The 27,675-nt window shown below is 44.1% G+C and overlaps 1 protein-coding gene across 7 annotated transcripts in view; it reads left to right on the top strand.

Annotated features, from left to right (window-relative positions):
• The window catches only part of LARGE1 (LARGE xylosyl- and glucuronyltransferase 1), a 759,370-nt gene that overhangs the window by 352,771 nt on the left and 378,924 nt on the right, over positions 1-27,675 (top strand). For all 7 annotated transcript variants that reach the window (XM_055375362.2, XM_055375363.2, XM_055375361.2 and 4 more), the window contains one exon: positions 5,388-5,559. In XM_055375362.2, the coding sequence (XP_055231337.1) occupies positions 5,388-5,559 (172 nt within the window). The remainder of the gene's footprint in view (positions 1-5,387; positions 5,560-27,675) is intronic.

Here is a 27,675-nt window from a genome sequence, read left to right as displayed (position 1 = left end):
AACATAGGACAAGGTGACAAGTGACTTATTTCCCCTGACAAAACCATCTACATTCCTGACTTCCCCTTTACTCTCAAAGGTACCAGAATTTGCTGCTTTTATCATGCCCCAAATTCTGAGTCATCTGAACTTCGGTATTGCTGACAGGCATTCACTGAGAGAGGAGAAGTTGGCTTAGAGGAGACCTGTTGCTTGCCCCGCATGAGGCTGGATGCTATGCCTTCTCCTGTGAATACTATAACATTGTAGGCCCCCATTTTCCAGATGAGAAAACTAAGACTCAAGGAGGTTAAGTGAGTTACCTGAGGTCACACAGCTCATTAAAAGTAGAACCAGTTGTATAGCCCAGGCTTCAGGGCTCAACAAACTATGCCTCTTCCATTGTTCTGTCCTGACCCTGGATTTTAGCAATCATGAACACTTCTGCTCCTAGGTGAGGAAAATATCAGAGAAAAAAGAACTCAGGCCTGGCTGACTCCATAGTCATGCACATTCATCAAACAGTTTTTGAATAATTACTGTGTTGTTACCACAGTCAAAAAGACATTGTCCCTGCCTCAAGGAGTTTCAGTCAAGTGCAGGAGAGGGGCATGGAAAATTGAACCCAGCAGGATAACATGCTGTGCTGGAGGAAGGGAAACAGCTTGCTTCTTGCTTTGGGAGCCCCTAATCCAGCCTGGGGCTGTGAGGGTGGGGGTGGCTGGAAGGCAGTGATTTCTAAGTTGAGACTTGAAGGAGGAGGAGAATGTGGACGGAGGTGGGGGAAGAGTGTGCTAGATATCATGCCATCTCTAAGAGGGTGAGCTATTTGTAATAAATGTACCTGCTTCTTACCACATGTTCTTTCCCCACCACCAAATTTCTTAATTTTCCACCTTTTCCTGGGGCTTTCTTTCTGAATACAAACTCATCCCATTGCCTCCTTTACAACTAATTGAACACTTGGACTTAATTGATTATGTATTAAGTTGGGGACTTGGAGTGACATTCAGGACTGGGCTCATGTTGAGATTAATTTATTCCTGTAGTCTTCCTGTTTTGCAGTGTAACTGAGTGCCTCATATGTGTGTTAAAAATAAAACGGAGAGTCAGGGCAATCTAATTAGACAGCTTAACCCATCACTCTGGTGTTCAGTCTTCACCCAGCTCTCCTGCTTTGATGGTAACCAAAATAGATGAATAAGTTAATCAAAGGTCTGATTAAATAGCACAGCTCTGCAGCATGGACTAATGATTGCCAAGCCTCAGTTCAGGCAGATTGTTAGAGGAGAGAGGAAGCTGAGCTGAGCTCCAAAGGCCAGGGCTTTCATGAGGAAGATGTTTATAAAGCACATGGGAGGGAATTCCTCACTGAGTCCTCGGATCTTAATGGTGATGGCTCACTCTGAAGGAAGGATAATGTAGTTTGGGGAAAGAACACAAACCTTCTCCTGGCAAATTCTGACTCTTAGAGCTTTGCATCTTGCTGGCTGTGGGATTGTAGACAAATCGCCCGCCTTCCTATGCCTGCCTGCCATCCATCCATCCATCCATCCATCCGTTCATTCATCCATCCATCCATCCATCTGTTCCAGATATGTGTTTTGTACCTATTATATACAAGGCATTGTGCTATTTTTTTTTTTTTTTTTTTTTTTTTTGAGACTGAGTTTCGCTTTTGTTGCCCAGGCTGGAGTGCAATGGTGCGATCTCTGCTCACCGCAACTTCCGCCTCCTAGGTTCAAGTGATTCTCCTGCCTCAGCCTCACGAGTAGCTGGGATTACAGATGTGCACCACCACACCCGGCTAATTTTGTATTTTTAGTAGAGATGGCATTTCTCCCTGTTGTTCAGGCTGGTCTCGAACTCCCAACCTCAGGGGATCCACCCACCTCAGCCTCCTAAAGTTCTGGGATTACAGGCGTGAGCCACCGCGCCCAGCCAGGGCATTGTGCTTTGATTTTGTTGTTGTTCATTTAATTTGCCCTTGTGTTAACTGTATGACTCTGTTGGTTGTGTGAGGTTTTTCCTTCTAGGTCCTCTCTTGCCGTAACCCTCACTTTATGCTCCATGAGGCTGATGCATAAAGCACCTCTAGTCTCACTTTCGCTCTGGTTTCCGTTAGGGTTGACTGGAGGGCTGCCCTCCCGGGAGACTGGTGGGCAGGAGGGAAGTGAGGTTGAGATGTTTTTTCCTGTTCTGGCTTATGCGTTGCCACAGGTAGGCTGTGTCCCTCTGCTGAAGGTCACTGCCTCAGCCAGGTGGCCTTACTCATACAGCACTTCTCTCTGGATTCCAGCATCTGCTGGCCTAGGCCCTTTTGGCCTTGGGGTGGTAATGGCCCCAAGTACTCTTCCCCTCCTCAAGTAACTACACAGTTCTTGTTACTGCCCCTAATTCTGCATATACTTAGATTAAATAGTCCTTTTATTAAATCTTCCTTAGATTCCCCAGGAGAGTGTGCTGTTTCCACCCACACCCTGCCTGATAGGATGAAGTAAGTGTAGCAACATGGATGGAGCTGGAGGCCATTATTCTAAGTGAACTAACTCAGAAGCAGAAAATCAAATATCACATGTTCTCACTTACGGATGGAAGCTAAACAATGGGCATACCTGGATACAAAGTTGGAAATAACAGACACTGGGGTCTCCAAAAGAAGGGAGGGTGAGAGCTGTGTGAGGGGTGAGAAATTGCCTGCTGGATACAGTGTTCAACATTCAGGTGACAGGTATACTGGAAGTCCAGTCTCCACCATTACACAGTGTACCCCTGTAACAAAAATGCGTGTGTACCCCCAGAATCTAAAATTAAAAATTTTTTTAAAAATCATGACCTTTATAAATAGCAGAAACTCAGAAAAGCTGAGCAAACCTGTCCAAGGTGACATGGCGATTAAGCGATAATACTAGAATCTAAATCCAGGCATGTCTGAATCTACCACCCAGGGTGTTTTGCTCTCCTGCATACATCCCACAGACCCTTACCTTCATCTGGAAGCACCAGAAGAGGCACTGATAGCTAAATACATGGAATAAGATAGAGGGATCAGGAAGAAGGGCGGGAGCTTATTACTGAGTATATTTTGTGTACCACGCCCTTGAGTCCTTTAATATATTTTAATTTTTATACCACTGTGTGAAGTAGGCATCGTCTCCATTTTAACAGCTTTTAAAAATGAGCAACTACTCTTAAAAAAAAACTAAGTAACCACATTTTTTTCAAACATCATAGTCTAGTGATGGTGGCACACAGGAGGCCGATTTAGGGCAGCTATGAGACAGGTTCCCCATGCTGACTCATGAGACCCATTCCATCTCTGAAACACACTCCATTTTACAGGTAAAGAAACCAAGGCTTAGAGAGATCTAATGCTTTGTGTGGGGCTAGAGCCCAGGTTTGAACTCCTGTCCTTTTTCCCCTCCTCCATGATGCTTGGGTGTAAGGTGACAGGGACTCATACACAGAGTTGGGGATGCCTTTTTTTGAAATTGATGAGAGGTGAAGCCAGCTGGACTTCCTGGGTCGAATGGGGACTTGGAGAACTTTTATGTCTAGCGAAAGGATTGTGAATGCATCAGTTAGCACTCTGTAAAAATGTACCATCAGTGCTCTGTGTCTAGCTAAAGGATTGTAAACACACACCAATCAGCGCTTTATAAAATGGACCAATCAGCACTCTGTAAAATGACCAATCAGTGCTCTGTAAAATGGACCAATCAGCAGGATGTGGGCAGGGACAAATAAGGGAATAAAAGCTGGCCACCCCAGCCAGCAGCGGCATCCCTCTCGGCTTCCCTTCCAAGCTGTGGAAACTTTGTTCTTTCGCTCTTCACAGTAAATCTTGCTGCTGCTCACTCTTTGGGTCTGCGCCACCTTTAAGAGCTGTGATACTCACCACAAAGGTCCACAGCTTCACTCTTGAAGTCAGCGAGACCAAGAACCCACCGGAAGGAACCAACTCCGCACACAGTTTGATGTCTTGCTGCTATTTTTTTCTTCCTTTGCATAAATTTGGGTGAATGTGTTTCATTTGGTTTGATTACACGTAGTTGTTTTTAAGTAAAGGCAGTTTTAAAGCTTGCTTTTTTCCCCTTTAACATCATATGCAGGTTTTTAGAAATTACATCTTGATCCATATTGTTTTAAACAATTACATAGTATGCTATCAGAAAAAAAAGAGTATCATGTTTGAATTAATTGTTCCATTTTGGGGCATTTTGATGGCTGTTCTTTGGTAACATGGTGATGAACATCTTTGGGAATAAAACTTTGGTGTCTAAAACAAAATTTTTAAATTTGAATTTTTTTAAGAACATCTCCTCAACATGGTATTGTAAGGTCAAAGGAGATCAATATTTTTTGGAATCCTGAGAAGGTGGCCATGTTCCCCATTTTAAAGGGTTCTATTAAAAGTGTTACCCTCTTGAAAATAAGTATGCTTTGGCTCCCATGGAAACTCCCCACGGCAGCTAGGTTGGGGCCTCTGCCCACAATGATCTTCATAAATGACTGTGCATAGATGAGAGCTTTCATCACACTGGTGCTTTTATTTTTATCCTTGCCTTTGGACACAAAATGGCACCCGCGTGTGTACCTCACTGATGACTCTGCCCACCTGCAAGCCATTGATTGTTCCATTATGTTATGTGAGGATCATAATGTCAGTGCTCCATGGGTGGTTCATTTCTGTCCTATGTGTGTGTCCTCTATTGCTGTCAGGTGAAGAGTGTCGCGTGATGACTAGGTCCTCTTTGACTAGGAGGTGAAGAGTGTCACGTGATGACTAGGTCCTCCTTCTGTCCTATGTGTGTGTCCTCTATTGCTGTCAGGTGAAGAGTGTCGCGTGATGACTAGGTCCTCTTATTTATCTGAGAATAAAGAGAAGGCAGCAGTAGTAATCTATTCAATTACAGTTTTAAAAGAATAAGCATAAGCTTTAACAATACTATTACCCACTAATCTTTAATGACACATAAATGGAATATGATTTAAAGAAATATACGTACATAGGAACAATTTGATACTGGTTGCAAAAGTATTTGTAGTGGGATTCAATTTTTGGACCTTTATGTTTTTGCATATCCTTTTTTTCTCTAGTGGATCTATTTAATTTCTATAATAACAAAAGTTTTATTTAAAAATCTCAACATAGGATTTGCAGTAATAATTATTTCATAACTATTACTTTTCCTCTCCCTTAATTCAGATACATTTTCCTCCAGAAAACTTCACATGTCAAAATGCAAATTATATAAATCTTTAAAAGAAAACTCATTCATTTATTCAACAAATTTTTATTGGATACTTTTTGTGTGCTAGGCACTATTTATAATGTTTAAGCAAAGAATTAATATAGCAATTTTTTTTCCCTTTCTCCAACTCTCTCTCTGCCTTGTTCTGTCTAGTCTGAAGTTTCCTGGATCCCCAATAAACATTACTCTGGGATTTATGGTCTGATGAAGCTTGTCCTGACCAAGACTCTTCCTGCCAACCTGGAGAGAGTCATCGTCCTTGACACGGATATCACCTTTGCCACTGACATTGCAGAGCTATGGGCTGTGTTCCACAAGTTCAAAGGTAATGGTAGCCCATTTGTTTTTTCCCCGATATCCTTGTAGGTATCAGTATGCCAAGAATAGGGGTTGACTCTTTAAAAAAGGTGAGGTCACCTCGAATGAGGTCGTGCTAATGCAGTGGGTAAGGAATTACAAATATGGTTCAATATCAACTCTGCTTGGATTTGAAAAATAATAGAGTAAAACAGAAACTTGTTTACATGTCTTTAGTAAATGAAGATGTTTTTAACAGATAAATATCAAATGTGTGTATTTTGTATGCAGATAATGGAGTGTTCACATACTGGTCAGGACGTGTGTTCATTGGTTTTCTTTTTATCGAAGGATAGTCTAATTGCCAAGAAAGCCTGTGAGGTAGTAGAGATGAGTATTGATTCTAGAGTTTTTGAAAATGTTCGTATGGCTTTTGCTTTCATTAACGTTGTGGTGTATCATTTTAAGGAGATGTATGTATTTTGGCTTTACAAGACATTCTTTCTAGTCTGGTGGGTTTCTTTATAGCTATTATTGTAACTCTTGTCACAGCCTCAAGGTACATGAGAGTACCTAAAGGGAAATTGTGAGCTCAGTAGGTGTATTAACTGTGGCATGGATACTTGAGAGAAGTGGCAGGTTAGCACAAATCTTAGGCTGTTATTTTAATACCCCTCTCCCAGATGTCTTTTTAAAAATTATATTATTTTAAAAATTCTTCTATACTGGATGAGTACAATGAGAAAGAAATTCGACAGTGAAATTTTTACTTATTATATATTTTTTTAATTGCACACTGGCCCCTTCTGTGTTTAAAATCCCTTCTGCCATTCCTCTTAGCTCCATATCCTATGAAAGCAAAATACTACTTAATGATTTTAAATCCCAGCATTTTCATAAATCACAGGATATTCCTGTTGGTTTCTGTTTCTATTCATGAACAGAGAGTGAATTTCCTTGCTTGCCCTGGTCACTCCCTGCTTCCTTCTCAGGGCTTCTGAGCTCTGGGCTAATTGAGGAAAGTCTTCACCAAATCGTGGGAATGACATTTTGATCCCTGGGACTCTTTCCCTTTTCAGGATCAAAATTTACTTTTCTTATTCGTGTCAATAATGACACTAACAATGACATCATTTAGGACAGCTGTTGAAACTGAGTATGGCACAGCTCTCTAATCTTCATAGAACATGTGGACTTGTCCTTTTGTTTCATAAAGAAAGAAACGGAAGCTTAGAGGGATGCAGGCTTTTCCCAGAGTTGAGATCAGAGTGCCCGTGTCTTGGCTTCCATCCGCTGCTCTTTTCAAGTTCCCCTATCGTGTCTGTTTGTTTTTCTGTTCCTGATCACAGTGAACTCACGAGGGGCAGTTTTTCTATAATTACATGGTGTTTTATTCATTTTCTTATGCTGATGTTGAGTGTTCAGTGATGCATTTCTTCAACCGGCGTTTATCGAATCCCTACTGGGTGTCAAGCAGTGTGACTGGCTCTGCAAATGAGGAGATGAGTAATGAGGGGACAGTGAGAGTTGTCACCTCTCCTAGAGGGGTTTAGAGAAGGTAGCTGGGAGGTGTCACGGAGGAGCTCCTAATTGTGCTCTGTCTCATCAGATGAGAATGGTGGTCGTATGCACTAGACTCCCACATTTTCCTCTGGGAATAAAGGCCTTATTACGCCAGCTGCTGGGAGCAGTCCCTGCAGCGGGGGCTCTCAGAAAAGGCATCAGCCCTTTTTGCAGTTGCCTCTGTTGAAGTGAGTGGCCATGCCTGTGGCCACACCCCTTCCTGGGACGCCCCACATCACGGAATGGCTCATGAACATGAGGTCCTGCGGGATCATCTGCCACACTTGGATACTGCCTCACAGGCTGATTTTCCCCTCTGCCTAGTCCTGCTTTCTCCCCTTCTCTTTCATAGATGCTGTTCTCAAGAGCTCTCTCTAATAAACCTCTTGTATGCTGACATCCATCTCAGGGTCTTTTTCCAAAGAAACTCAACCCGCAGCATATATTTAGAGCTGTAAGTCTCCGTTGGATAAGTATAACCACCGTAGTCACCAGAACAGGTCATCAGAGATTGTAGAGCTGTAGCTAGGAAATCACGTTTATTCTCTTGCAGCTTGCAATGGCTATAGTGCTAGTGGCGCTCTGTAGCCAATAACAACATGAATGATCATGGTTATTTTAAATACGCTGATATCATCCGTGGAAGGGAAGGCACCAGAGCTCTTGCTGCTCCCATAGCTGGCCCAAGGACTTGATTTGGAGGACTCTCAGATTCAAGGCAGCTCCTGGGGTTGAGCAGGGTGTATGGGCCAAGGTCAGGACAGGGACAAGGTAAATTTGAATGCAAGGAGCTGAGTTAATGGGCTGCATTTTATTTGTTCATTCTTTTGTTGGTTTATTTCTAGCATTTGTTAGGCCCCCACTTTGGAGAGGAATAGATTAGATGCTGTTGTTCCCTAAAGCTGTTGAGAACACAGCACCTGCCTTCAAGGAACTCAAAAACAAGGCAGAGTGCATTGCGTTTTTATCTATCACCAGCAAAGGAGTACAAAACATCAGAAGTTTTCCCATGCCCACCCTAATTTTTCTGGAAAAATACAGAGGTGAAAAGAAAATAAGTAAAGCTAATCTCTTCTCCATATGTCCCTATTTTGTATCACTTTTGTATGTGTGTGATTGTTTTTCTAAACCAAACTATTAAAAGCCAGGTCATGGAATAGGAAGAAAGCCTGTTAGGTCAGGCACATAAATGTAGAATGTTCTGATCCAAGAGAGAGTGTCCTTCATAAAGGCAATTGTCGTTGACATCCTTCACTGTAAACAGTTGGAGTAATGTTGATACAATGTGGCCTGGCTAATTTTTCACTTTTTGAGAACAGCTGGTTGTCTGGGGCTGCAGTGGCTCTTGGTCAGATTGCGCTTGATTCCTTTGTGGCGCTGTGAAAGCGCCTTGTTCCTAAATTCATTACCGGGAGAATTACGAAGAAGCCTTTTTAAGGAGTTAGACCCATCCTCAGCCTCTACCAGAAGAAGCCTCTTAGAGATGTCCCCATCTTCCCTGAGCTCTACTTCAGCTAAATAGCAGATACCTCCCTCCTATGTCAGCGGTTTGCACCTTTACCCAGCCTGCACCAACAGCTGGAAGATTTTCAGAACCACCAATTCTTAGCAGAAAGAATCAGACATACCATTATTGGCCAGGGTCAGGAGCCACCCATTCGGTCAATATTTACTGAGCTCCTTCTAGGTGCCAAATAGCTTACTGTTGGGACTGTTGCAAGAGTAAGACTGTTTGGTGAGCCCGTAGCTACACCGGGGTGCTAGTACCAGAGTGGCCAGCAGCCCTGTCCTAACAGAACATTCAGGGGAGCTGGACATGGGCATGGTATGCTTCTCACGAGATACTTCTGGTATACCTGGCAGGGGTCCCTCACATGGGAAACTTATTTTCATAGGCAAATGTCCTTGCAGCTCTTGTCTGACCTGTGTTCAGTTTACACCTGTCTGACTACCAACTACTCTGCCACTGGGAGCCTGACTTTGTCCTCTCCCTGGCGTACCAGAGAAAACGGGCCTGGGGCAGCCCCTGGTTCTTCAATGGAAGGCGCAAATTCAACACACCATTACAATGGTGGAGCTGGTGAGGAGGCAGGTGGCTAAATGAGTTTTTGTAAAACAGAGGGAAAGCTAACTACCATTTCTTAAGCACGTCTTAGGTTCTAGGCACTGAGCTAGAAGCTTTGCACACTTGAAAGTTAAATAAACTGGTGGCTCATGCCTGTAATCCCAGCACTTTGGGAGGCCGAGCCCGGCAGATCACGAGGTCAGGAGATCGAAACCATCCTGGCTAACACGGTGAAACCATTTCTACTAAAAATATAAAAAATTAGCTGGGCATGGTGGCGGACGCCTGTAGTCCCAGCTACTCGGGAGGCTGAGGCAGGAGAATGGCATGAACCTGGGAGGCAGAGCTTGCAGTGAGCCAAGATGGTGCCACTGCACTCCAGCCTGGGTGACAGAGCAAGACTCTGTCTCAAAAAAAAAAAAAAAAAAAGTTAAATAAACTGGGCTCAAGAGAGATTAAATTACTTTTCATGCTCAGAGAGCTATTACATAGTGAAACTGAACCCCAATCCATACGGCTTTGGAGTCTGTGCTCTGTCCACTGACCCAGGAGGCTGTACTGCACTTAGAACGGGTGTGACTGCTGAGTACGTGTCACCTTGGACCCCTGCGTGCCTTAGTTTTTACTGCACAAAACGCCGGAAATAATATGTGATTGTTGTCATTTGGGGAGGCTGTTGTGAAGGCATAAATAATAAATACACACCCATAATCTGAAGCTTTTGGAAGAAGGCCGTGCTGAATATTCAAGATAGTGATTTGATCCATAAGCACAGATGCCTTCCCTCTAAGAGGATCTTATTGCCACAGAGTAAAATTTCTCACCCTATAGCAGGTATGGTCAAACTATCCAGCGTACATGGGCACTGCCTTCCTCACCCTCATGGCACCGCAGATGTGCCATGCCACTGGGTATCATTCAGGGCCTAATAGACTCTGTGTTGTTCCTCACAACTAACGTGTTTAAGCACTTAGTCTGTGCCAGCCACTCTGTTAAGGACTTTATGGATAAACTCATTTAATCCTCACAACCCTCCCATGAAGTGATTACTGTTGATGTTCCTATTTTAGAGATTTGGGAGCTGATGCTTAGGGAGGCATAGTTTACCTGGAGTCTCACATTTCTTTAAGTCATGAAACCGAGATTTGAACCCAAACAGTCTAACTTTGATTCCAATCCTCTTTACTCTGCACCCTCCTTTCCCTTGAAGAGGAGTAAGAGAAATCATTGTCCTGTGGGTGGAGTTAAGAGTGTCTTTGGAGAGACCGAAGTTAGATTCGTGAAAGAACTCAAAGTGACCATATACACCAGGTTGTAGAGGGTGGGCCCAAGGCGATCTAGGCATTCAGAGAACAAAGGCAGGGAAGCAAAATTAGCATAGAAAAGTGTAGTTTTCACAGGATTCGAGAAATAAAATCTCAGTCTCCTGAATTCTGGCCCAGCATGTGACTTCCGAGAACATCATCTTTAAGTAGCTGGAGTTGGGGTCCAAGAGCTCTACCCAGAGACTCAGCATGTCCAGAGAATAAGGCAGGATCACCCTGATGACTCTGTCACCGTGGGCAGATGTTGTGGCCTGAAGGTTTGTGTCCTCACAAAGTTCCTATGTTGAAACCTAACCCCCAGTGCAATGGCGTTAAGAGTAGAGCCTTTAGGAGGTGATTAGCTCATGACAGCTGTATGAATGGGGTTAGTACCTTTATGAAAGAGGCTTGACAGACCTTGTTCATCCCTTCTATGTGAGGACACAGTAAAAGGGATACCATCAGCAGGTGTGGTGGCTCACGTTTGTAATCCCAGCACTTTGGGAGGCCGAGGGGGGTGGATCACCTGAGGTCAGGAGTCCGAGACCAGCCTGGCCAACATGGCAAAACCCCGTCTCTACTAAAAATACAAAAACTAGCTGGGCATGGTGGTGTGTGCCTGTAATCCCAGCTACTCAGGAGGCTGAGGCAATAGAATCACTTGAAACCGGGAGGCAGAGGTTGCAGTATGCCAAGATCACACCATTGCACTCCAGCCTGGGCAACAGAGCGAGACTGCGTCTCAAAAAAAGGGGGTACCATCAATGAAGCAGAGAGTTCTCACCATGCATCTGATCTGCCGGAGCCTTGATCTTGGACTGCCCAGCCTCTAGAACTACAAGCAATAAATTTTATTGCTTATAAATTACCCGGTGTCAGATATTTTGTTATAGCAGCTCAAACTGAATAAGACAGCAGGTTATCTTAGTTGATTTAGGCTCAGAGAAGGAATAATGCTAACGGGGTCTTTGTGAGAATTGTACAAGATAATGTGCATTATTTTTCCACATTCCATTTTCTCTAAGGACTCCTGCCAGTGTGAATGGGATGATGGCAGACATCGTTAATGTGTGTCTGCTCCGTTTCCTCACAGTTCTGTCCACAGAGCCAATGGGGCTGTACAATAATGTAGAAAAGCTGAACATGAAGAACATTGAAGTATTACTTTTGAAAAGACATTTGTAGAAATTTTATGCTTATAATCAGTTGCCTCGAAGGAGTTTTTAATACTCTTTGAAGTTTCTTCAGGTCTTGTCTTTCTTTGTTACCTTGCCACCCTGCCTGTCTCCTCTGATGGAATTGGTGGAGTCAGAAGAGCTTAGCTAAAAAGAGACCAAGCTTCAAGTCCCTGCTGGTCTACTTTATCAGCAGGGTGATCTTAGGGAGGTCATTGAACCACTCTTGACCTCGCTTCTGCACCTGTAGAAAGAAGATACTGATATCTGCTCACAGTGGTTGTGTGAAATCTGAGGAGGTGATTCAGTGATCCTGGTACCTGACGGACACTTGGACCTTGCGTGTTTCTTTCCCCTTTCCTTCCTCCTCTCTCCTGTGGTTAAGTTTGGTGTTGTCCCATTGGCCCCTTTTTATTTGACTTTAAATCTCCTTTCCTGCCTTCCCTTATCTCCAAATGAAGCTCAGTGTCCCCCGCCCTGTTAGCCCATAGGAAAGGAATCAAAGAAGACCTTTCAAGACAATCCCATGACCTTATGCCAGTCAGATTTTCCTGATTAAAGCCTTCCCTTCTTGGCTGGCCCAGTGTGCCCCCTTCTAGGGCTCAACATGGACAGATTTCCACGCATCTCGCATTCACTCCTGACAGTTCCTAAACTTGAGAGACTATTTTGCCCCGGGGAAGAAAAACATAAATTTTAAAAGATGAAATTCTCAAAGTGCCTTAAAATGACACCAACAGCTGGTGTCTGTAGAGGTGGTGTCTGTAGAGGTGTACAGAAGGCGTTGGAATTCAGCTGGGAAAGGGCGAGGCTGGGCCTGTTCTTGGTCAGCAATCATACAGTTTTGCTAAAAGTCCTGGGCATTTCTTTTTAATCTGTGCGGGGCCTTTAGAAGTTCTCCTGGGCCGGGCGCAGTGGCTCATGCCCATAATCCCAGCACTTCGGGAGGCTAAGGCGGGTGGATCACCTGAGGTCAGGAGTTGAAGACCAGCCTGGCAAACATGGCGAAACCCCATCTGTACTAAAAATATAAAAAAATTAGCCAGGCATGGTGGCAGTCACCTGTAATTCCAGCTACTTGGGAGGCTGAGGCAGGAGAATTGCTTGAACCCTGGAGGCAGAGGTTGCAGTGAGCCAAGATTGCACCACTGCACTCCAGCCTGGGCGACAGAGCGAGACTGTCTCAAAAAATAAATAAATAAAGAGTTCTCCTGCACCCCCAGTATTGATAAAGTTCCCTCCTCACTACCAGTTTTCATGGTTTTGTTTAGGTCTTTAACGTCCTCTAGCTCCTAGTTGATTTTCCACTTAGAAAATTTTGATGACCTCTTCCATTATTTCCTCCTTGTACCCTCCTGCTTTCTCCGCCTCTCTTAACCAGCCTGCCTTCTACTCAGAATCAGAAACTAGCGCTTTGATTTTCTTGATAGACACTACTGGTTCTTCCATTGGTCCAGCCAAGATGTACACCATTGAAGCAACACCAAGGATTTTTTTTCCCTGGCAGAATTGGGTGAAGAGGTTTTAATTATTTTCAGATTAACTTTGAAGCAAATCTGCCTTGTCTTATATATTAGAAAGATCATTTAACTTCTCAGAGCCTCGTTTTTGTTGTTGTTCTATAAAAATGAGAGAATGATACATTAATAACCGCCCCATAGGGTTTATTTTGGTGATTAAGTCAGGTAATGGCTCTGTATGGCACAATACCTAATAAGTGATAGTTCCCTTCTTTTCTTTGTATGTCTCAGGGTTGTTTGTTTGTTTGTGAAACAGTCTCACTCTGTTGCCAGGCTGGAGTGCAGTGGCACAATGTCGGCTCACTGCAACCTCTGCCTCCCGGATTCAAGTGATTCCCCTGCCTCAGCCTCCCGAGTAGCTGGGACTGCAGGCGTGCACCACCACGCCTGGCTGATTTTTTGTATTTTACTAGAGACAGGGTTTCACCATGTTGGCCAGGCTGGTCTTGATCTCCTGACCTCATAATCTGCCCACCTCTGCCTCCCAAAGTGCTGGGATTACAGGCGTGAGCCATTGCAGCCAGCCTCTTTTTTTTTTTTTTCTTGTTCTTCAGCCTGAAATTTCAGAGAGTTCACAGACCAGAAACCAACCCTAACCTCTCCCTACCTTCCTGAGTTCCTTTCTCCCTCCTTCCCTCCTTCCCTCCCTCCCTCCCTCCCTCCCTTCCTTCCTCCCTTCCTCCTTCCCTCCCTTCCTTCCTTCTTTCCTTGCCTTTTGCACCCATTCAGTCATTCATTCTTTCATTAATTTACTACCTTCTGAGGCTCTTGGCCTGCCCTAGGCCCTGGGGGTAAAATATTAACTGAGACAGACCTAGCTCTACCCTCCTGTTGCTAATATCTATTAAATGTGTTTTATGTGTCATGCCCTGAACCATCTCATTTAGCCTTCATAAAACTCTTTAAGTCTGTTGCCTGAAATCACTAACTACAAGTTAGTGGCAAAACCTGGACTGAAGCCAGGCTGGTCTCAGAGCCGACACTTAACCGCTAGATTCTAGATACATCTGAACACATGGTTACATGCAAGTGTAGAAAGTCTCTTGAAAGGGAAGTCAGGGTGAGGTCGAATCACATTTTAGGGAAAGCATTGCTAGTGAGGGAAGTTGGAGGGAGTCAGGAGGGCTTCTAAAGGGAGAGAGGTGGATGCATTGGCCTCTGGTCTCACTTAGAGGGAGCAGCATATGTGAAGACCTGAGATCCAGAGAGAGATTAGAGAGAGTGATACAGACAGAAACTGAAATAAACATTCAATCTACACTTTTTTTTTTTTTTTTTTGAGATGGAGTCTCTCTCCACCCACTCTGGAGTGCAGTGGCGTGATCTCCACTCACTGCAACCTCCACCTCCCGGGCTCAGGCAGTTCTCCTGTCTCAGCCTCCAGAGTAGCTGGGATTACAGGAATGTGCCACCACACTCGGCTAATTTTTTGTAGTTTTAGTAGAGATGGGGTTTCACCATGTTGGCCAGGCTGGTCTCAAAATCCTGACCTCAGTGGATCCACCTGTCTCAGCCACCCAAAGTGCTGGGTTTACAAGCATGAGCCACCACGCCCGGCCCCTCAATCTACTTTTCAAACAGACCAGACAGGCTCCTACCTTTGGCCCTCTGCTCTGATGTTCCTGTACGTGGAATGCTCCTCCTCCAGATCATTCCCTGTCTTGCTACCATAATCCCAGCCCTTCAAGTCTTTGCCCAAACCTCAGCTTCTCAGCAAGGCTTTCCCTGACTGTCCCATTGAATCCTAAAGCCTGAGACACCATCCCATTTTTCTCCACTGCTCTTTCATATTTTTTTTTTCAAGAGGACTCATCACCTTCTAATGAGTATCTAATTACTTATCAAGAGGGCTGCTCTGCCTCACCCCATTGGGAGGACAGACCCAGGTACCAGGATACAGCTGGCTCCATCTGGTTATTGTGTGTTCTTTCTAGGGACTTCCCACGGATACCAAAATCTGCAGATGCTCAAGTCCCTGGTATATAAAAAATTGCATTTGTGCATCATCTGTGGACATCCTCCTGTATGCTTTAAATCATCTCTAGATTATTTATAATTCCTAATACAATGTAAATGCTAAGTAAATAGTTGTTAGACTGTATTGTTTAGGGAATAGTAAGAAGACAAAAAAAATCTGTGTATATTCAGTACAGAGGCAGTTTTCTTTCCAAGTATTTTCAGTCCAGGTTGGTTGAATCCACAGATGCAGAACCATGGGTGTGGTGGGCTAACTCAGTGTAAGCACCAGGAAGGCAGGGATCTTTGTCTGTTTTGTGCCTGATGTGTCCCAGCACAGAACAGTGCCTGACACATAGAAGGTGCCCGATAACTATTTGTCAAATGAACAAGTAAAGCGGATGTTTCTTGGTGAAGTGAGTGGTGGGGAATAAGGTGAGAGAGGTATAAAGGGTCTTATTAAGTGTTAGCTTTGGGTCTTCTCCAAAGGTCATTGAAAGACAGTTTAGAAGATTTGAAAAGATCCCTTTGGCTGATGTGTGGGGGTGATCTAAAAAGTGAGACAGGAAAACAGTACTTTCAAAAAGAGTTGGCAGCAGGTAGGAGGCTTCAGTCTCAGCAAATGACCACTGTGGCCCGTAGCGGGATGTTAGCCTTGGAGTCAGAGTAAGGGATGCAGATTAGAGATGAATGGGGACGTAGAGTGAATAGCGCTGGACGGCGAGTTCGGTTTCGGACATGCAGAGATGGGGTAAACAGGTCTAGATCTTACAAGAAGGGTCAGGGCTAGGGGTCTCTTCAGGTGTTTGTTGTTGTTGTTGTTGTTGTTAATAAACTTGAAATAGAGCTTTTTTGGTGTTAAAATAGGTATTCTCACCGGATTGTTACAGTTTCCTTTTCTGGATGGCCAGGTGAGCCCCAGTGTAGAATCCAGTTGGGCAGCCCTGTAGTGCGCGGTCCTGCAGGGACAGCAGAGGGGATTTGATGAATCTAACACAGGGCTCATTGGATGGGGGCAGGATGAAATCAGCAAGCACAAAGACTGGGCACGGTGTGATTGGCAAGCTGTGATTTGCGAGGGGGAACAACGGAACGGATGCTGAGCAGAATTCATGAGGCGGGATCACTGGACTCCCCCTGATTGTGTCCTGAGCTCCTCCTTGTACAGCCCACACCCAGTGAATGATGTTCACTGCTTCCTCCAGCTGCCGCTGCGTTGAAAAGTCAGCCATGCCCTGGGTCCCTGGCTCTGTGCTGCTTACTGGGTGTGAGTGAGGAGCCTCACAGATCCATCACCAGGATTCCATGGACCTCTCTATCAGTTGTGGGTCTTTCTTAGACACACAGGGCTCAGACTGTCAGGGAGATGAGCTGGAGGACCCTTTTAGGCTCCTCACCAAGAGGGAGGAAAGACATCTCTGGAGGTAGATGTGAGATGTTTCTTTCCCCACTCCCTTTCCCAACTCAAGTATTTACTCTCAGAGGGGAGGGACAGATGTGTCAAGGGCCCTTCCTTGGGGTTGCTTTGCATCCTCTTGCCATCTTTGCAACGTCGGGTTGTTGCTCAACTCTAAACCTCTGTTTCCTGTGGGCAAGATGGGGAGAATGATACCCATGGGGTATTGGCGTGAGGGTAATGTGACATGATACGTTTCAAAGTCTTAGTGCTGTACCTGACACAGTAAGCTCTTGACAGTGTTAGCTTCTGCTGTTATTAATATTAGAGCTATTTTGTTTTGTTTTGTTTTGTTTTTGTGACAGGGTCTTATTGTGTAACCCAGGCTGGAGTGCAGTCATGGGATCATAGCTCATTGCCACCTGAAATTCCTGGACTCAAGGGATTCTCCCACCTCAGTTTCCAGAGTAGTTGGGACTGTAGGCGTGTGCTACCACGTCTGGCTATTTTTTTTTTTTTTTAATTTTTATTTTTGCAGACACAGGGTCTCACTTTGTTCCCAAGGCTGGTCTCAAGTTCCTGGGCTCAAGCGATCCTCCCGCCTCAGCTTCCCAAAGTGCTGGGATTACAGGTGTGAGCCACTGTGCCCCGCTGAGTCATTTTATTGTAATCACAATAAGATGGCTGTCTACATACCTCTAAACAATTCAGGATGGGAGAGGTTCTTAATATCAGAGGAGACAATACAACGCCTTGGAGTAAACACATTTCCAAAAATAATCTCTATCAAGATGGGGAAAGAAGCCTGAGAAATGGTTATGTAAAAGCATAGGAGTTGGGGGTTTGCTCCTAATTGGAAAGAGCTGGCCGTGTATCTCAGTGGGGAAAGTACAGGCTGTAGAGTGGGATGATTCCAAGACCTGGGTTTGAGGCCCCAGGCTTCCATGCACTTTACAATTCAGCTTCTCATTCTCAATGGGAATATTATGTTAGGAGCAAAATATGTAATTCACCTAGTATTTTGCAGGTGTTTTGTCATATTATCTCAGTTCTATGATACAGGACTTTGCACATTTTCCCATTTCCGAAACTGAGATGTGACTTACAAAAGCAACTTGACAGATGGTCTTTTTCTCCTGGCAAATGTTTTGATATATCGTACAATCAGCAGCCTCTTAGAATCCAGAAAATATGTTGTGATTATTTTTATTAGCAATATCTCTCTAGCTTTTCTTTTTATCTTTGAGTCGTACAGGGGAGAAGGAGGGCGAGTAGGACTGTAGACTAAAGAAGAAAGAGCTGAGTCAGTCAAAGAGAGGATTTGGGGGTCTTAGCAGACTCTTCCTTGATCAACTTTTATTGTTTGACCACAGGGTCCTGGAGCATCTGCACCATTGCTATTTTTTTTTTCTTTTGTAAATATCCTGCTTGTGTCTCCCATGTTGAGATAGGTGCCATCTCTTGGTAAGCCCTCCCATGTGGAGACCGACTGTCTGTTTCCTGGAAGCAAGTGTTTGTATAGGTTGGGGGCAAGGAGAGAGGGGAGGTCAAGGGACAGAGTTGTGGTACAAAAACATTTGGGATTTCTTTGAGAATATCAGGAAGAAATATTGAAAAGCAGAACAGCATTAAATCCAGAACTCCAGGAAGCCTGCTCTGCCATGATGTCTCTTCTTGCTCAGACATTTATAAATATTTATTGAGCACCTACTTGTTACCATATGCACAAGTTATGCTCTTTAATGCTCAGTCCGTTAGAAATTCATATGACTGACTTAGCCTTCCTTGAAAAGATCTGATATTTCTGGGAACATTTTAGTATTACCCGTGATTAATGTGAATTTTTTAGCTAGATCACTTTTTTTTTTTTTTTTTTTTTTTGATACAGAGCCTCGCTCTGTCGCCCAGGCTAGAGTGCAGTGGCGCGATCTCAGCTCACTGCAAGCTCTGCCTTCCGGGTTCACACCATTCTCCTGCCTCAGCTTCCCAAGTAGCTGGGACTACAGGCGCCCATCATCACGCCCGGCTAAATTTTTTTGTATTTTTAGTAGAGATGGGTTTGCTAGATAACTTTTAACATCAGCTGCTTTGAGTTGAAGAGATTTTGATTGCAGACACAGCTATTGTGGATGCATAGAGGGGACAGGGCTTTCCAAGGACATTCTGGACAAAGAGGGTGAGTGAGTAGGTTAGGACCTAATAAAGGCAATAAACAAATCCCTTGAGGCAAGAAACAAATGGCTTGTTGAATGAATTTATGGGGATAAAGTCCACACCTTTAGAATCATGTGCTAAGAAAAGAAGCCAGTTTCCTTTTTCTTGTTTGTTCTAGATGTATCTTGTTTGGGAATCCTACATGAAAGTCAGGGTTACTCCTGCTCTCCATAAGCAACAGGTCAAATTGAACTAATAGCCATGTGAAGGCTAAGCAGCAGCCTCATGATCATTGACAGCTCTGCCTTTTGAACAGTAATTCTGAGCCATGGGGAGGAGGGTAGCTGAAGTATTGGAATTACCTGTAGGGTCTTTTCAAATTGCACAGGTTCATGTCCACTCTTATCTCTCCGCAGCGGCCTGCTCATCACCAGTGACTGGAGAATCTGCCTTAGTACGGGGTTTCTCCATGTTGGCACTATTGATATTTTAGGCTGTATATGTCTTTGTGTGTTTTTAACAGTTGTACAAATGTATAGGGTACATATAGAATTTTATTGCATGTGTAGATTTTGTAGTGGTGAAGTCAGGGCTTTTAGGGTATCTATTATACGAATAATGCACATTATACACATTAATTTCTCATCATCCACCCCTTTCCCATCCCTTTACCCTTCCGAGTTTCCATTGTCTGTTTTTCTACTCTCTACATCCATGTGTACACATTTTTTAGCTCCCATTTATAAATGAGAGCATGTGATATTTGACTTTCCCTGTCTGGCTTGTTTCACTTAGGCAGTAACCTCCAGTTCCACCCATGTTGTTTCAGAAGACATGATTTTATTCTTTTTTGTGGCTAAATAGTATTTTGTTGTACTGTGATATGCATCTGTATACCACATTTGCATTATCCATTGATGGGCACGTCGGTTGATTTCATGTCTTTGCTATTGTGAGTAGTGTTGTGATAAACATGAGTGCAGGTGTCTTTCTTATAGAATGATTTCTTTTTCCTTTGGTTAGATATCCAGTGGTGGGATTGCTGGATTGAATGGTAGTTCTATTGTTAGTTCTTTGAGAACTCTCCATACTGTTTTCTTCTAATTTACATTCCCACCAACAGTGTATAAGAGTTCCGTCTTCTCCACATCCTCACTAATGTCTGTTATTTTTTGTCTTTAATAATGGCCATTCTGACTGAGTTTAAGATGATATCTCATAACTTTTTGTGGTGGAAGGGCTGTCTTTCACACTGTGGGATGTTTAGCAGTATCCCTAGCCTCTTCCCTCTCTCCTATGCCCCTCCAGCTATGACATGCAAAAATAATCTCTAGGCGTTGCCAAATGTCCCCTGAGGAAAATGTCTTTCCCTGTTGAGAACCACTTCCTTAATGACCCACTGTTACTGATGGAAATGTGTAGGGTCCTTTAGGAATATGTAGTGGACTTGGTAGTTTTAAGTGGTTAGTAACGACTGGCCCAAGAAATGAAATCTAAACCTTCCACGACTTCTATATATATATTTATATTTATATATATATATATATATATTTCAAATTCTAGGGTACATGTGCACAATGTGCAGGTTTGTTACATATGTATACATGTGCCGTGTTGGTTTGCTGCACCCATTAACTAATCATTTACATTAGGTATTTCTCCTAATGCTATCCCTCCCCCATCCCCCGACCCCATGGACTGGATTAAGAAAATGTGGCACATATACACCATGGGATACTATGCAGCCATAAACAAAGGATGAGTTCATGTCGTTTGTAGCAACATGGATGAAGCGGGAAACCATCATTCTGAGCAAACTATCGAAACGACAGAAAACCAAATATTGCATGTTCTCACTCATAGGTGGGAACTGAACAATGAGAACACTTGGACACAGGGCTGGGAACACCACAACTTCTTTTTCAGTTCATAACTCATAGTCCACGATCCATGTGCTCTTTGACTTGACTTTTCTTAAACTCCTATTTTATGTGCTTCTGACTTGCTTTCCCTTCTTATTTGTAATCCACACTAGCCTCAAAAGATGCATGAACTGTGAATTTTCACTTCCAGGGCCATGGATAGTTGAACATCTAGTAGTGAATTTCCTCTTTCAGAAGATAAATAAATGCATTCATTCCCCTGGATCTAGAAGGATACACAATACCAAGAGAAAGTGTGATCGAATTAACCAGGCTCAAAAGCATTCACATCCACAAAAGGGCACGGATTCAGTTAGGACCCATTAGAATTTATGATCTTCCCTCGAAATTACAAGAGGGAACAACTTGCAGCTCATCTGCATATCCGTGAAGAGAGGAACCAGTGTATGCCATTCTATGACTATCAAGAAGACACAACTTTTTTTTCCTCCTAAATGCATATACATAGATTACTAGAAGCATCTAATATATGGCAAAGACATATGTGGCCTGTCAATGAAGACAAATATGCTGGTCTCTTCTCTGCACCATGCACTGGGCTTGCCCATCTGGAAGGATGCAGCAGGCAGAGGTATGTATGCAGGGTCCTTATTGAGATGAATGGAGGGTCCTTATTGAAATGAATGGAGGGGCCTTTTAAAGGAACACTGTCAACCAGAGTAGGTCCTGGTGGAAATTACCAGCTTCCCTAGAAGCAAAGGGATACTTTTTTCATTAATAACCACCTCCATCAGAAAAGGAAGGTCTGGCTTTTATTTTCTTATTTGCCTCCTGATGAATTTTAGGGACAAAGAAGGCATGATGATTTTAGGCTTCTCTTCGTTACTGCTTAGATGTCAAAAATGACCACAGGTCATATCCCATGGTAGCAAAAATTCTTATGAGATAAAAGAGAAGATTACCCAAATCCAGCCAATAATCCTCTTTTTAAATTTTATTTTTGAGACATTGTATACTACAATATAAATAACAAAGGGAGCCTGTATTAGTCTGTTCTCACACTGCTGTAAAGAAATACCTGAGCCGGGTATGATGGCTCATGCCTATAATCCCAGCACATTGGGAGGCCGAGACGGGCGGATCACCTGAGGTTGGGAGTTCGAGACCAGCCTGACCAACATGGAGAAACCCCATCTCTCCTAAAAATACAAAATTAGCCAGGTGTGGTGGCACATGCCTGAAATCCCAGCTACTCGGGAGGCTAAGGCAGGAGAATTGCCTGTACCCGGGAGGTGGAGATTGCAGTGAGCAGAGATTGAGCCATTGCACTCCAGCCTGGACAACAAGAGTGAAAAGTCCATCTCAAAAAAAAAAAAAAAAGAAAACGGAATGCCTGAGACTGGGTAATTTATATGAAAAGAGATTTAATTGGCTCACAGTTCTGCAGGCTGTACAGGAAGCATGGCAGTATCTGTTTCTTGGGAGGCCTCAAGGAGCTTACAGTCATGGCAGAAGGCAGAGCGGGGGCAGGCATCTTACACGGCAGAAGCAAAAGCAAAAGAGGGTAGGGGAAGGTGCTACACATTTTTAAAAAAACCAGATCTCATGAGAACTCTGTCACCAGAATACCAAGGGATGGTGCTAAACCGTTTGTGAAGGATCCACCCCAGTGAACCATTCACTTCCCAGTAGGCCCTACCTCCAACGTTGGGGATCACAATTGAACATGAGATTTGGGTGGGGACACAGAACCCAAACCATGTAAGAGTCCTTGAAACATCTGCCTTATATTGGGAGTTGGGGGGTGGGGTAGGGTTGGTCGGCAGTGATGGACTTTTTATTTTCTTTATTAAAAATAACTTTTTTATGGCAACAGTTTTAGATTACAGAAAAATTATGAAGATAATACAGAGAGTTCTGATATACCCTATAGCCTGTTCCCCTTATTATTAATATGGTACATTTTTTAGAGAACCTGCTTTTTTTTTTTTTTTTTTTTTTTTTGAGATGGAGTCTCACTCTGTCGTCCAGGCTGGAGTGCAGTGGCGCAATTTCAGCTCACTGCAACCTCCACCTCCCAGATTCAAGCAATTCTCCTGCCTCAGCCTCCTGAGTAGCTGGAATTACAGATGCATGCCACCATGCCCAGCTAATTTTTTTTTTTTTAAAGTAGAGATGGGGTTTCACCATGTTGGTCAGGCTGGTCTTGAACTCTTGACCTCATGATCCACCTGCCTCGGCCTCCTAAAGTGCTGGGATTACAGGCGTGAGCCATGAGAACGTGCTTTTAAGAAGCCTGGTATGGTCTAGACCAGGGGTTCCCAAACCCTAGGCGCCAGACCGGTGTGGTCTGTGTCCTGTTAGGAACCAGGCGAGCAAGCATTACAGCCTGACCTTCACCTCCTGTCAGATCAGCGCTGGGATTAGATTCCCATAGTAGCGCAAACCCTGTTGTGAACTGCGCATGCGAGGGATCTAGGTTGCATGCACCTTATGAAAATCGAGCTAATGCCTGATTATCTGATATCTAAGGTGGAACAGTTTCATCCCCAAACCATCCTACCCTCCCCCCCCACCACCCTTCATGGAAAATTGTCTTCCATGAAACTGGTCACTGGTGCCAAAAAGGTTGGGGACTGCTGTACATACAGTTTAGGTATCATACATACATACATTAGCTTCTTTCATCTTCACAAAAGACCCGGCATATAACAGTTCAGTCCACATCTTAGAAGAGAAAAAAAAATGCTTAAAAAGGTTAAATAATACTAAATACTAAAATCTTCTAACTGGCAAGTGGCAGAGCCAAGATTACAACCATCTCCACTATTACGAGTTGATTTATTCCACAGGTTTTGAAGCACTGTTCCTCATCAATCTCTAAATCAGTACTGAGTTTGTAAGAATGGATAAGATGGGCCAGGCGCAGTGGTTCAGCCTGTAATCCCAGCACTTTGGGAGGCCAAGGTGGGCGGATAAACTGAGGTCAGGAGTTCGAGACCAGCCTGGCCAACGTTGTGAAACCCCATCTCTACTAAAAATACAAAAATTAGCCGGATATGGTGGCATGCACCTGTAGTCCCAGCTACTTGGGAGACTGAGGCTGAGAATTTCTTGAACACAGGAGGCATAGGTTGCAGTGAGCTGAGATCGCACCATTGCACTCCAGCCTGGGTGACAGAGTGAGACTGTGTCTCAAAAAAAATAAAAAATTTAAAAAAAGAATGGGTAAGATGGTTCACCTGCCTTCATGGAGGTCCCGTTCTAACTGAGAATTCGGAAGGGCAGACAAAGATAAAGGACTATGGTGAGAGAAAAGGGGGCATGTGCCAAACATAATGGTGTTGCCATGGAGACAGTCATTAATTGTGGAACCTGGGAAAGACATCCCCCATAACCTAAGAGAAATCGGTCCTTGTTGATTGGCTGGAGATCTCCACCTGGGAAAAGGGGAGCAAATAGGCCATTCCAAACAAACGGCACAGAATGGACCAAAGGCAGGAAGGCATGATAAAGTGTGGTGTGTTACCTATGTCAGTTGCATTCCCTAAAGAATCAGGTGGTTGGTGAGAGCGGAGGGTTTGGGAAGGTGATGGCAGATCGAAAAGTAGGTAGGAGCTAGGTCATGGAGGATTTAGCATGCTGTGCCATGCCAAGGAGTTTGGCCTTTTCTGGAAGACACTGAAAATCCACTGACAGTCTCATAAGGAGAAGACTGACCAGGTCATACTAATCAGTCCTCAGTGTAGAAAGGTGAGTGTGCGCTTGTCAGAGAAATGGTTTGGAGGACCCACAAACAGAGCATCCAATTAGGAAGCCATGTCAATAATTCGTGTAAGGAATGATCATGGCCTGAACTAAGGCAGAGGTTGAGTGCAACAGCAGAATCAAATGCTATTAAAGGGTTAAAATGGGTGTCCAGGGCACCTGCCATGGCTCACGCCTCTAATCCAAGCACGTTGGGAGGCCAAGGCTGGTGGATCCCTTGAGCTCAGGAGTTCGAAACCAGCCCGGACAACATGGCGAAACCCTGTCCATACAAAACATATAAAAATTAGCTGGGTGTTGGCTGGGCACAGGGGCTCATGCCTGTAATCCTAGCACTTTGGGAAGCCGAGGCGGACAGATCACTTGAGACCAGCCTGGCCAACATGGCAAAACCCCACGTCTGCAAAAAATACAATTAGCCAGGCGTGGTGGTATGTGCCTGTAGTCCCAGCTACTTGGAAGGCTGAGGCAGGAGAATCACTTGAACCCAGGAGGTGGAGGTTGCAGTGAGCTGAGATCGCGCCACTGCACTCCAGCCTGGGCGACAGAGCGAGACTCCAACTCAAAAGAAATTGTGTGTGTGTGTGTGTGTGTGTGTGTATTAGCTGGGTGTAGTGGTGCACACCTGTAGTCCCAGCTACTTGGGAGGCTGAGTTGAACCCAGGAGGCTGCGGCTGCAGTGAGCTGAGATCATACCACTGCCCTCCAGCCTAGGCAACAGAATGAGACCCTGTCTCTAAAAAAAAAAAAAAGAAAAGGAAAGACATAGGTGTTCTGATCAGGTGTAGTACAAAAGAAAAAAGATTTGTACATGACCTACTTTCCCAGTTTGCAGATTAGGTAGGGAATACAGAAGGAAGCGCAGATTTAGAGTGAGAGAATGAATTCGTCTTTTCTATGTCTGTGATTTTTCTTTTTGTTGTTGTGGTTTTGATGTTTCACTATAACACGTGCTTCCTCATAATATACTGCGTTTGTGTTCTACTGTGGTAGTTGTGGTGTTCTGCCTGCTCAGCATACATTTCTTCCTTCCAGTAACATCAGCAGAATGGCTGTTTTTCTGTTGAACACCATATCTCTCCTTGCTTGTTTCAGTTGGTTTTCAGTGTGTGTGAGGGGTGTTGATCTCATCCCTGGCTGAAGGGATAAGGACATGACTCAGTCTTGGCCAGCTGCAAGACCACAGACATCTCCCTGGCTGAAGGGTTAAGGACATGACTCAGTCCTGGCCAGCTGCAAGACCACAGACATCTCCCTGGCTATAGGGATTGGTTTGGGGCAGATATGTGACCCAAGCTGAACCAATCAGAACTAGTAAGCATTACGCCAAGGCTTTTTGCTAGTGCTGTTGGGAAAGGTACTCGTCGTCGTTGTTGTTGTTGTTGTTGTTTGAGATGGGGTCTTGCTCTGTTTGCCCAGGCTGGACTGCAGTGGTGTGATCTCAGCTCACTGCAACCTCCACCTCCAGGGTTCAAGTGATTCTCCTTCTTCAGCCTCCCAAGTAGATGGGATTACAGGCGTACCACTACACCCAGCTAATTTTTGTAATTTTAGTAGAGATGGAGTTTCACCATGTTGGCCAGGCAGGTCTCAAACTCCTTACCTCAGGGGATCTGCCCGCCTCAGCCTCCCAAAGTGCTGGGATTACAGGCGTGAGCTACCGCACCTGGTAGAAAGGTACTCTTTCCACTCTATTTGCTAAACTGTGATGAGGCAAAGCTGGAACCACCATTTGTCATTTTGACACCACCAGGAGTTTCCAAGACCACCCCTAAATTCACCGGTTTCCTAGGAGGACTCACAAGACTCAGTGTATGTCATACTCACAGATATGATTTATTACAGCAAAAAGATATAAGGCAGAATCCACAAAGGAAAGAGGCTCATGGGGTGAAGTCCAGCGGAAACCAGGCTCAAACTTCAAGAGTCCTCCCCCAGTGGAGTCACGCAGGACATGCCAATTCCCCCAACAATACGTTGTGACAACACACATGAAATGTTGCCCAAAAGGGAATCTCATGAGAGACTCAGCACCCAGGATTTTTACTGGGGGCTGGTTATGTGGACATTCTCTAGGACATACCAAAATTCTAGACTCCCAGAAGGAAAGCAGGTGTTTATCGTAAACCATTTTGTTTGCAGTTTAGACACAGTGAGCTCTTAGAGAATAGCAGGAAGCTTCCCAAAACCCGTTCTCAGATGCCAGCCAAGGGCCAGTCTTGCAAGCAGTTCATCGTTCTAAGGACAGCAGTGTCAAGCCTGCCGTGTTACCTCTTTCCTAGACAGTCACTTTGTCTGAGAGGGCAAACAGATCTGAGAGCTTGAAAAGAGAAGACAGATTTTAGATTACATTGTGTTGGAGTCTCCAGTTCCAGCCATGCCTGAAGCAAAATTTCTCTTTTTAAAAACTGCTTAAGTCTCAGTAAAGTCTCTGTCACTTGCGACCTTAAGAAGCATGCTGGCTGACAGAACCCATGCTAAGTAAATAAAATGTTTTCTTTTGACTTCTTTTCCACTTACTACCATCATTGTTTCCCTTCTTAGATTGTCAGAGCCTCCTTATTGACCACCTTTACCCCCATAGCCTAGCGTAGTACCCAGCTTATCATAGACATTTGTAAATTTTTGATGCGTGGATGAGTTTTCTGTAGCCGTTTAGAGGATTAATCTGTTTAGATGGAAAAGGTAGTATCTGCAGCCTATTTATCCATGAAAGTGACCTAAATTAAAATTCTGACCAAGCTGAATTATCTCTTTGATCTTCCCTTTTACAAATTCCTCTTCACTGAGAAATTGGCCACCGTTCTTATTAAGTAGTACTACTTGGGCTCACCATCCTGGGCCTTTTTTTTTTTCTGTTTTTCTTTTTTGGCCTAATTAACTGTGTCACCATTCAAGCCAATTAGGTGTGTGCCTTATTGGGAGATCAATTAAAAAATAAATTAGTGTCAAAGTGGAAAGGGATGTGTCGAAAGATAAATTTTCTTTTCAGTCTTGTACAGAAGCAGCGGGAAACAGAGCATTTTGTAGCTTTACTGACATGCACACATGTAGGAAAGAAGGACTGGAAGGGATCTTAGAGGTCATGAGTTAGCTCAGTGCCTTTTGTTGCAAAGGTCAAGAAGGTTCTAAGGTCTTTGACTTGGATGATGCAATTTCAAGAGGACTTCTCTTGGATACAAGTCTGTGTTTCATCTTTACTAGCTGTAAGCGAGTCCCTCTACCTTTCTGATCCTAAGCTATCTGTTCAGTAAGTGCTTCACTGAATGACTATAGAAAGCATGAATGATTAGTAAAATAAATGGATTTGAGTAGGTGTGCCCAGTGTCTCTTTCAGGTCTATGGATCTGATGCAAATTC

Source organism: Gorilla gorilla, chromosome 23, assembly GCF_029281585.2.
Source record: "Gorilla gorilla gorilla isolate KB3781 chromosome 23, NHGRI_mGorGor1-v2.1_pri, whole genome shotgun sequence".
In the NCBI taxonomy this organism is placed as follows: Eukaryota; Metazoa; Chordata; class Mammalia; order Primates; family Hominidae; genus Gorilla; species Gorilla gorilla.
Note: the sequence above shows the minus strand (reverse complement) of the source record. Positions and strands in the feature narration are given on the sequence as shown.